The sequence below is a fragment of the Artemia sp. Qi Xiang Cuo genome, chromosome 12, assembly GCF_049724085.1.
Source record: "Artemia sp. Qi Xiang Cuo chromosome 12, ASM4972408v1, whole genome shotgun sequence".
In the NCBI taxonomy this organism is placed as follows: Eukaryota; Metazoa; Arthropoda; class Branchiopoda; order Anostraca; family Artemiidae; genus Artemia; species Artemia sp. Qi Xiang Cuo.
In genome coordinates this window covers 48,264,058-48,275,361 of record NC_142805.1, presented here as the reverse complement: position 1 = coordinate 48,275,361, position 11,304 = coordinate 48,264,058, and the positions used below count along the sequence as shown (strand labels likewise).

General features: G+C 33.1%; 1 protein-coding gene across 1 annotated transcript in view; it reads right to left on the bottom strand.

Moving 5' to 3' along the window:
• LOC148946209 (D-lactate dehydrogenase, mitochondrial-like) overlaps positions 1 to 11,304 on the bottom strand; it is a 531,845-nt gene that overhangs the window by 405,498 nt on the left and 115,043 nt on the right. Inside the window, exon 8 of the mRNA XM_089097633.1 lies at positions 8,163 to 8,274. Within this exon, the coding sequence (XP_088953759.1) occupies positions 8,163 to 8,274 (112 nt within the window). The remainder of the gene's footprint in view (positions 1 to 8,162; positions 8,275 to 11,304) is intronic.

Here is an 11,304-nt window from a genome sequence, read left to right as displayed (position 1 = left end):
TCTTGCATTTCAACGAAAGAAATTCAAAATGAACTTTGAAAAATCAAGAAAATGTAGCTGATGGAATACAACCAACACTACGAAATATTCCAACTCTTGCATTTCAACGAAAGAAATTCAAAATGAACTTTGAAAAATCAAGAAAATGTAACTGTGACAAGGTAAACCACAACCAAACACTACTGAAATATTCCAACTCTTGCATTTCAACGAAAGAAATTCAAAATGAACTTTGAAATATCAAGACAATGTAACTGTGACAAGGTAATCCATCACCAATCACTCCTGCAATATTCCAACTCTTGCATTTCAACGAAAGAAATTCAAAATGAACTTTGAAAAATCAAGAAAATGTAACTGTGACAAGGTAAACCACAACCAAACACTACTGAAATATTCCAACTCTTGCATTTCAACGAAAGAAATTCAAAATGAACTTTGAAAAATCAAGAAAATGTAACTGTGACAAGGTAAACCACAACCAAACACTACTGAAATATTCCAACTCTTGCATTTCAACGAAAGAAATTCAAAATGAACTTTGAAAAATCAAGAAAATGTAACTGTGACAAGGTAAACCACAACCAAACACTACTGAAATATTCCAACTCTTGCATTTCAACGAAAGAAATTCAAAATGAACTTTGAAAAATCAAGAAAATGTAACTGTGACAAGGTAAACCACAACCAAACACTACTGAAATATTCCAACTCTTGCATTTCAACGAAAGAAATTCAAAATGAACTTTGAAAAATCAAGAAAATGTAACTGTGACAAGGTAAACCACAACCAAACACTACTGAAATATTCCAACTCTTGCATTTCAACGAAAGAAATTCAAAATGAACTTTGAAAAATCAAGAAAATGTAACTGTGACAAGGTAAACCACAACCAAACACTACTGAAATATTCCAACTCTTGCATTTCAACGAAAGAAATTCAAAATGAACTTTGAAAAATCAAGAAAATGTAACTGTGACAAGGTAAACCACAACCAAACACTACTGAAATATTCCAACTCTTGCATTTCAACGAAAGAAATTCAAAATGAACTTTGAAAAATCAAGAAAATGTAACTGTGACAAGGTAAACCACAACCAAACACTACTGAAATATTCCAACTCTTGCATTTCAACGAAAGAAATTCAAAATGAACTTTGAAAAATCAAGAAAATGTAACTGTGACAAGGTAAACCACAACCAAACACTACTGAAATATTCCAACTCTTGCATTTCAACGAAAGAAATTCAAAATGAACTTTGAAAAATCAAGAAAATGTAACTGTGACAAGGTAAACCACAACCAAACACTACTGAAATATTCCAACTCTTGCATTTCAACGAAAGAAATTCAAAATGAACTTTGAAAAATCAAGAAAATGTAACTGTGACAAGGTAAACCACAACCAAACACTACTGAAATATTCCAACTCTTGCATTTCAACGAAAGAAATTCAAAATGAACTTTGAAAAATCAAGAAAATGTAACTGTGACAAGGTAAACCACAACCAAACACTACTGAAATATTCCAACTCTTGCATTTCAACGAAAGAAATTCAAAATGAACTTTGAAAAATCAAGAAAATGTAACTGTGACAAGGTAAACCACAACCAAACACTACTGAAATATTCCAACTCTTGCATTTCAACGAAAGAAATTCAAAATGAACTTTGAAAAATCAAGAAAATGTAACTGTGACAAGGTAAACCACAACCAAACACTACTGAAATATTCCAACTCTTGCATTTCAACGAAAGAAATTCAAAATGAACTTTGAAAAATCAAGAAAATGTAACTGTGACAAGGTAAACCACAACCAAACACTACTGAAATATTCCAACTCTTGCATTTCAACGAAAGAAATTCAAAATGAACTTTGAAAAATCAAGAAAATGTAACTGTGACAAGGTAAACCACAACCAAACACTACTGAAATATTCCAACTCTTGCATTTCAACGAAAGAAATTCAAAATGAACTTTGAAAAATCAAGAAAATGTAACTGTGACAAGGTAAACCACAACCAAACACTACTGAAATATTCCAACTCTTGCATTTCAACGAAAGAAATTCAAAATGAACTTTGAAAAATCAAGAAAATGTAACTGTGACAAGGTAAACCACAACCAAACACTACTGAAATATTCCAACTCTTGCATTTCAACGAAAGAAATTCAAAATGAACTTTGAAAAATCAAGAAAATGTAACTGTGACAAGGTAAACCACAACCAAACACTACTGAAATATTCCAACTCTTGCATTTCAACGAAAGAAATTCAAAATGAACTTTGAAAAATCAAGAAAATGTAACTGTGACAAGGTAAACCACAACCAAACACTACTGAAATATTCCAACTCTTGCATTTCAACGAAAGAAATTCAAAATGAACTTTGAAAAATCAAGAAAATGTAACTGTGACAAGGTAAACCACAACCAAACACTACTGAAATATTCCAACTCTTGCATTTCAACGAAAGAAATTCAAAATGAACTTTGAAAAATCAAGAAAATGTAACTGTGACAAGGTAAACCACAACCAAACACTACTGAAATATTCCAACTCTTGCATTTCAACGAAAGAAATTCAAAATGAACTTTGAAAAATCAAGAAAATGTAACTGTGACAAGGTAAACCACAACCAAACACTACTGAAATATTCCAACTCTTGCATTTCAACGAAAGAAATTCAAAATGAACTTTGAAAAATCAAGAAAATGTAACTGTGACAAGGTAAACCACAACCAAACACTACTGAAATATTCCAACTCTTGCATTTCAACGAAAGAAATTCAAAATGAACTTTGAAAAATCAAGAAAATGTAACTGTGACAAGGTAAACCACAACCAAACACTACTGAAATATTCCAACTCTTGCATTTCAACGAAAGAAATTCAAAATGAACTTTGAAAAATCAAGAAAATGTAACTGTGACAAGGTAAACCACAACCAAACACTACTGAAATATTCCAACTCTTGCATTTCAACGAAAGAAATTCAAAATGAACTTTGAAAAATCAAGAAAATTTAACTGTGACAAGGTAAACCACAACCAAACACTACTGAAATATTCCAAATCTTGCATTTCAACGAAACAAATTCAAAATGAACTTTGAAAAATCCAGAAAATGTAACTGTGACAAGGTAACACACATCCAAACACTACTGAAATATTCCAACTCTTGCATTTCAACGAAAGAAATTCAAAAAGAACTTTGAAAAATCAAGAAAATGTAACTGTGACATGGTAAACCACAACCAAACACTACTGAAATATTCCAACTCTTGCATTTCAACGAAAGAAATTCAAAATGAACTTTGAAAAATCAAGAAAATGTAAATTTGACAAGGTAAACCAAGACCAAACACAACTGAAATATTCCAACTCTTGCATTTCAACGAAAGAAATTCAAATTGACGTTTGAAAAATCAATAAATTGTAACTGTGACAAGGTAAACCATAACCAAACACTACTGAAATATTCCAACTCTTGCATCTCAAATATATATATAATAAAGATAAATTAAAAATCATTATAATGTATCATAGTCTATGTAAACAATTATCATTTTCAGAATAAATTGTCCTAATACAGCCCTTACACTAATTTCCTTCAAAATGAAATTTGAAAAATCATGAGAATGTAACTGTGACAAGGTAAACCACAACCATACACTACGGAAATATTCCAACTCTTGCATTTCAGCGAAAGAAATTCAAAATGAACTTTGAAAAATCAAGAAAATGTAACTGTGACAAGGTAAACCACAACCAAACACTACTGAAATATTCCAACTCTTGCATTTCAACGAAAGAAATTCAAAATGAACTTTGAAAAATCAAGAAAATGTAACTGTGACAAGGTAAACCACAACCAAACACTACTGAAATATTCCAACTCTTGCATTTCAGCGAAAGAAATTCAAAATGAACTTTGAAAAATCAAGAAAATGTAACTGTGACAAGGTAAACCACAACCACACACTACTGAACTATTCCAACTCTTGCATTTCAGCGAAAGAAATTCAAAATGAACTTCGAAAAATCAAGAAAATGTATCTGTGACAAGGTAAACCACAATCAAACACTACTGAATATTCCAACTCTTGCATTTCATTTAAAGAAATTCAAAATTTAGTTTGAAAAATCAAGATAATGTAACTGTGACAAGGTAAACCACAACCATTCACTACTGAACTATTCCAACTCGTGCATTTCAGCGTAAGAAATTCAAAATGAACTTTGAAAAATCAAGAAAATGTAACTGTGACAAGGTAAACCACAACCAAACACTACTGAAATATTCCAACTCTTGCATTTCAACGAAAGAAATTCAAAATGAACTTTGAAAAATCAAGAAAATGTAACTGCGACAAGGTAAAACTGAGTCTCAATCCCCGTAAAGCTCTTTTAAAAGATACAAAAACTACTTATTTAACACAAAAATTTCATTTTTAATGACCACCAAGTAAAGAAAAAACCACACGGAATCAGGCAACTGAGACTCTCAAACCCCTTAAAGCTCTTTAAAAAGATACAAAAACTACTTAATTAACACAAAAATTTCGTTTTTAATGACCATCAAGTAAAGAAAAATCACACGAAATTAGGCAACTGAGTCTCTCAAACCCTGTAAAGCTCTTTTAAAAGATACAACAAATGACCACCAAGTAAAGAAAAACCACATGGAATCAGGGAACTGAGTCTCTCAAACCCCTTAAAGCTCTTTTAAAAGATACAAAAACTACTGATTTAACACAAAAATTTCGTTTTTAATTACCACCAAGTAAAGGAAAACCACACGGAATTAGGCAACTGAGTCTCTCAAACCCTTTAATTTAACAGAAATCCTCGCTTTTTGAACGAACACCATGTAAAGAAAAAATCACACTGGCTTAAAACAACAGAGCCCCTCAAACCCCGTAAAGCCATTCTAAAAGGTATAACAATTATTTATTTAACAGAAATCCTCGCCTTCAATTGAACGGAAAAATATAAGAATTATTTATCTAACAGAAATCCTCGCTTTCAATTGAACGGAAAAAATATAAGAATTATTTATTTAACAGAAATCCTCGCTTTTTGAACGAATACCATGTAAAGAAAAAATCAAACGGCTTAGAACAACAGAGCTGGGGTTCTGGTAAGGGACCTCAAAACACCGTTCAAATGGAACTTGTGTATTATAACGACCACAGAGTTTCACCCTCAAGTCCTTTTATAAAATCATATATTAAAATGTCTCTAACTGTTTCACCGTAATAATTGCCTAAAATAATAATTTGTTATCAAACGATATAATAAAGCATTAAAAAGTATTATAATGGAGGGCTCAGGAGGCATCGGGGCGCCGGGGGTCCTTTGGGGGTCCAGAGAACCTTTGCTGTCCGGGGGCTTCCTTCGGGGTGGGGGGGGGGGGATCGGAGCCCTTTGGAGTTGTGGTAAGGGACTTCACAACCCTCTTAAAATGTCTCTAACTGTTTCACCGAAATAATTGCCTAAAATAATAATTTGTTCTGAAAAGATATAATAAAGCCTTAAAAAGTATTATAATGGGGGACTCAGGAGGCATCGGGGGTGCCGGGGGTCCTTTGGGGGTCCAGAGAACCTTTGCTGTCCGGGGACTTCCTTCGGGGTTGGGGGTGGGGGGGGGATCGGAGCCCTTTGGGGTTGTGGTAAGGGACCTCACAACCCACTTAAAATGTCTCTAACTGTTTCACAGAAAAAATTACCTACAATAAAAATTAGTTCTGAAAAGATATAATAAAGCCTTAAAAAGTATTATAATGGGGGACTCAGGAGGCATCGGGGCGCCGGGGGTCCTTTGGGGGTCCAGAGAACCTTTGCTGTCCGGGGGCTTCCTTCGGGGTTGGGGTGGGGGGATCGGAGCCCTTTGGGGTTGTGGTAAGGGACCTCACAACACTGTTCAAATAGGAACAGCCTCAAATCCTTTTCTAAAATCATCTCTTAAAATGTCTCTAACTGTTTCACCGAAATAATTGCCTAAAATAATAATTTGTTCTGAAAAGATATAATAAAGCCTTAAAAAGTATTATAATGGGGGACTCAGGAGGCATCGGGGCGCCGGGGGTCCTTTGGGGGTCCAGAGAACCTTTGCTGTCCGGGGGCGTCCTTCGGGGTTGGGCTGGGGGGATCGGAGCCCTTTGGGGTTGTGCTAAGGGACCTCACAACACTGTTCAAATGTCTCTAACTGTTTCACCGAAATAATTCCCTAAAATAATAATTTGTTCTGAAAAGATATAATAAAGCCTTAAAAAATATAATAATGGAGGCTCAGGAGTCTTTGGGGCGCCAGGTGGTCACACAGAATCAGAAAAAATGTTCAATGTTCCTTTAGTAGCTATGCAATTAGATTAAAAATGAAGATATTTATGCAGAGTTTCAGGTAGCTTTGGCTAAGTTTGCTAAAAAACCAGTTATTTTCTTGTGAAAACACACAAAATCAGAAAAAATAACTGAACCCCCCAGGTAACTGAACCCCTGGATAACCGCAACCCCGTACAACTGAACCCCCCAGGTACCTGAGCCCCTGTCTAACCGAAACCCTGTACAACTGAACCTCCGTGCTCCTCAACCCCATTTAACTAATCCCCGTGTAACTGAATCCGCATGTAACTGAACCCTCGTGCAACTCAACTCCCTCAAAACACTTGTAAGCCATTTCTTGTTAATTTTTTTTATTTCTAAACTATTTAAAATTGACAACACTGTGCAAATCATCACTTGTGTATTATACAATACACATTCACTCCATCTCCTCCAGAACACTTTTCAGTCATTTCTTGTTAAAATTATCCAATCGCTAATTACCCCTTTTTTTCTCCACCTTCGAATGTTCCTTTAGTCATTGCTCAGTTAACACTAAGATGTAAATTGAGTAATCCTCTCGCAATAACAAACCAAACCAGATTATACCCACTTAACCAGATCAAAAATGGCGGTCACACTAATTTGATTAGTAATTGGACTTTCAGTCAAACATTCACGGGTTTCTGCAAAGTGCTATGGACTTCATTGAAAAAATACCAGTTAAAAAAAATAAAAAATAAATAAACATGTATCCATGAGTTTCACCTCCAAAAAATCGATGTCACAATAGAAAACCCGTCTCTTTGAAAGGTGTAATGACCTTTAGAATAGGACTACCAGAAAAACCGGAAGGAACATAAAGTGGCAGAATTCAATAGAAGGACTATACTTTTCTGCTCGTTTTAGGTTTCATTTATTTGTTGATACTAATTTGTGGTAGTTGTATTCTTGGTTATTCTTTGATTCTATTTTTGATCATTTTTGGTTTAATGGAGTTCTGAACTTTTTTTGAAAAACTAATTTTGTGGAAAAAGTTTTTTTTAATTAAATTTTAAATTTTAATTTGCCAATTCTTTTGATATATCTTTTGTTCCTTTAGAAAATTCCGTCCTAAAGAGTTGTAGTTACGACTGGCCCGAGTCGCTCCTTACTTACAGCTCATTACCACGAGCTATTTGATACGCGTATCGAATGAATGGAAGAATGACTTAACAAAACAGACTACTGCCAAATTCTTTTGTGTTCCTAAAGCATTGATAGACATTCAAGTTGAAGGTTAAAAAGATCAGATAAACGATATTCGACAACAAACTTAAAATTCAGCAAAAACAGTTCTTACTCTGTTATTTATACTTGTCTTCGGTTAAATGTAGCTCTTGACTTTTCTTTGAAAAATTACTTTCTTGAAAAGTTTTTTTTTTTAACTAGTTGCATAAGAAAGACACTAAATCGTAAACAAAATATTAATTAAATTATTTCTTAGACCATACTATCTCTCCATTAATAGAAAGACTATATAACTTTGAATAAGACGGAGAAACTTAGCAAAAAAAAAAAAAAAAAAAAAAAAAAAAAAAAAAAAATAGTATCACAGGTCCGAATAGATTCGGAAGCCATTGTCTACTGAAAAAAAGTAAAGAAAAGGAAAAACAAAAAATACACACAAAAACACTATAGTTTACATATTTTTGTAGCGTTCTATGAAATGTATTTTTTCCTCTTTTTTTCAAATCTTTTTCTGTCTAATTAGTTTGACTAGTTTCTTTTCAACTTCCCTTCTTTCAATAAGCATAATGAACTTAAAATTCAACTTAGAAAAGTTCTTACTCTGCTAGTCTCACCGCTACCCCCTTTGCTCTTTTCAGGGAGTCTTCATCATTTGGATTGAACAATATGAATGCGTGAAAATTCCCATCTCCAACGTGTCCCAGTATGGGGCCTACAAGAAAAGCTCAAATTTAGCGCAACATCCACTTTCTCTTCATAAAGTCACAGAAAAAAAGGGACTGTTTGTGAGAAATCTCCCCTTCCCAACCAGGAAAATTTCCCTTCTAGTTTCATGAGATCTGCTTTTTTGTTTAGAGCATATGAATCCATGGGCCTGGAATACTTGACTAATTATACCCCTGCCACATTATGGTTACATCTGTTAATAAAAAGGCAAGACTAATAATCGATTCCTATTGACCAATGATTTAAATTGGACACTTATAACAAAGAAGCAAAAAATGCAGGGAACCAAGTTTCAAAAGCGTATATTAGCATAAATTTTTTCCCCAAGTTTTGTTTACTATAATTTGTTCTTGTGCCATTAGTCATATGAATTTCACAGATAGCAAAACCCTTGTTCAAGACTTATCTCTTTAAAAAAAATTAAATTTTTAATTTTTTAGAAATTATTTAAAATTATTAAATTTAATTTTTAAATTATTTTAAATTTTCACTCTGATTTGGTCATTCACAAAAAAAATTACTATTAGCGCTGTAGTCGTGCGCAATTTTTTTATCCATAGATTTGACTGATATTTTATTTTTTGGTTGTCTTAAAGGGAAATTATTGCGTATTTTGGCCGGACAGGCTTCCTAGACCCTAATGGCTAACATTTTTTGTTCCTTGGTTTTGTTTCCCTAATAAATTAATTCTTCATTAGTTCGTTGTTCGTTAGTATCCGCCGATGGCAGTTCAGAATTTTTTGGATTTTCTGCAAATCGCAGATATTGGCGAATGACTCACTTTATCGTTGTTAGGTGTTTGATTTTAATGTTTGTAGTTTTTGGTCTTTCATTGAATTTTATTTATCTTTAAATTATTTGGCTGTTTTTTTCATTATAGTTTTTAATTGATTTTGTTGACTTTCAGCTTTTTTTTCTCCGGAATTTTCCTTGATTATATTATTTTGTTCGCGCTGAAGAAGAGAGGCGGTTGTTGTCTCGAAATATTCGCTTTGTGTGTTTCTTTTGAGTATTTTCGTTTGGCCTTTAAAAACCCATATTTGATGGTTTTCTTTTTTTCTGAAAATAATTGTTCTTCTTCAAATATTTTCAAATCCAATTTTAAAAGATTGTACCTCATTATTAAGGACTATTTTTATAATTGTTAAATGACAGGCAGAAGACCAGTTTTTTCTGTAACTGTTGTTTCTTTTTTTTTTTTTAGTATATGTCAGTTTTTTTATTTATTTGGAACACTTGTATAATTCTGTTTTTGCTTATATTATTGCTTTTGGTACGGGATTTGGAATATTAAATGAAATTAAAATTGTAATACGTAAAATAAAGATTAAATTATGATTTTTAATTCATCTACTTCTTCTAGAAAATGTTATTCTGTCAGTGGCACTAATAGTTTTCAGCAGTCGCCTCCAGACCAGTCTTACGCTCCTGTTATAGCGTCAAACATTCCGAAATAATACCTTACAAGAACAATTTGTTTTTATGATTTCATGCTTATTTCATATTCTTTGTATTAGTAGGGTTGCAAACAAACAGAATAAGTATAAAATCGAAACATTGCATACCAGAGTTTGAGATGGCCAATCAGTTAAATTTTATTTAGAAGCCTTATTAAAAAATTATTTTCTGAAAACATATTTCTACACTGTAGACACTGTGGACGGACCATAAATCTATGGGACGGACACGGTAAATACAATGGTGAGTTTCTCTCGGCAAGAAATGGGAGAGAACAATAGAAAGAAGAAAAGAGAAACCGCTCTCATGTACTTCCACGTTAAGGAGCGTGCTTAATTCAATAGCATAACTTATTATTCCTGGAGAGATAAATAGCCCTACCTTTTATAAACCTGATTGGTTTTAAAACCTCTTACCCAAAAAGGCTTCTCCTCCTGAAAGTTGGCTATTTACATCAAAGAATTTCAAAGAACTAATGTTTCGGTTTTGATTCATCCTTTGTGTGAAGTTTTACGCCATTAAAAACTAGGAGAAGTTGTCGAGTCACAACATATTTTATAAAGAAACACTCTCTTACCGATGTTCTACACTTCATATATCAGAATCCTGTATGCCGACTTTTTTTAATTCGATATTAAAGAATTCTTAATTTTTCTATCCAATCACTTCAAATGTGGATATTCTAATGCATTGTTTTCTTCTCTTTTTTTTATCATATGAAGCTAAGAGAGGAAAGGAAATAATAAATGAAAACTAAAATCAAAAAAGGGTGAGAAAACGAGGATTTTGTCACCCAGTGGACAAACATGAAGACGAAGAACAAACATATATTTCGACAAGGACCTCCGCCAAGTCGCCCTCAGTGCTAAACAGTTAAGTTAAACAGTTGAAGTTAACCTGACAAAAAGCGAACAGACACTGAATGAAAGACCAAGCCGGAATCAATGAAAAAAGGATTTACCAAAGAGATTGAGCAAGAATGTTTTGCCTTGCAAAAGTTTTAGCTCGTCTGCAATTTCCGTTTTCATTAGATATGCAAACAGGTTCTCTTAATTTTGACTGGGGGAAAAGATTAATTGAGTCTTTTAATATTAAATTGTTATAAATTGGGCTTAATGAAATGTCTCTGGTGTCTTTATTTATAGCCAAGTTTTTGTTTATATATTTTTTTTATCTCAATTACCTCTTTAAAAGATTGTGGTAGTCATTTACAGTAGATATTAAAGTTGCCTCCTCAAAAAGAACCAGATGTGTAGGTTTTTCAAAGGTATACAGGGCCAAAGCCGAATCAAAGTTGTCATTTTTATTTTCCAATCTCAGGGACTTATCTATTGAAATTTTGTGTTCATGTAAACGTTCAGCAAGTTGTTGATGGGTCCTACCAGTGTAAAATCTCCCACATGAACACAGGACTCTGTAGACATCACTACCCAGTACATGGTCAGTTTCATCTTTTCCTGAGTTGAAAAAATGTTCAACTTTTGAAAGAAACAGAGAGATTGTGTTTATTTAAAATTTTTCCAAGTTTATCGCTAAGTTTTGAGATGTATGGTAAAGT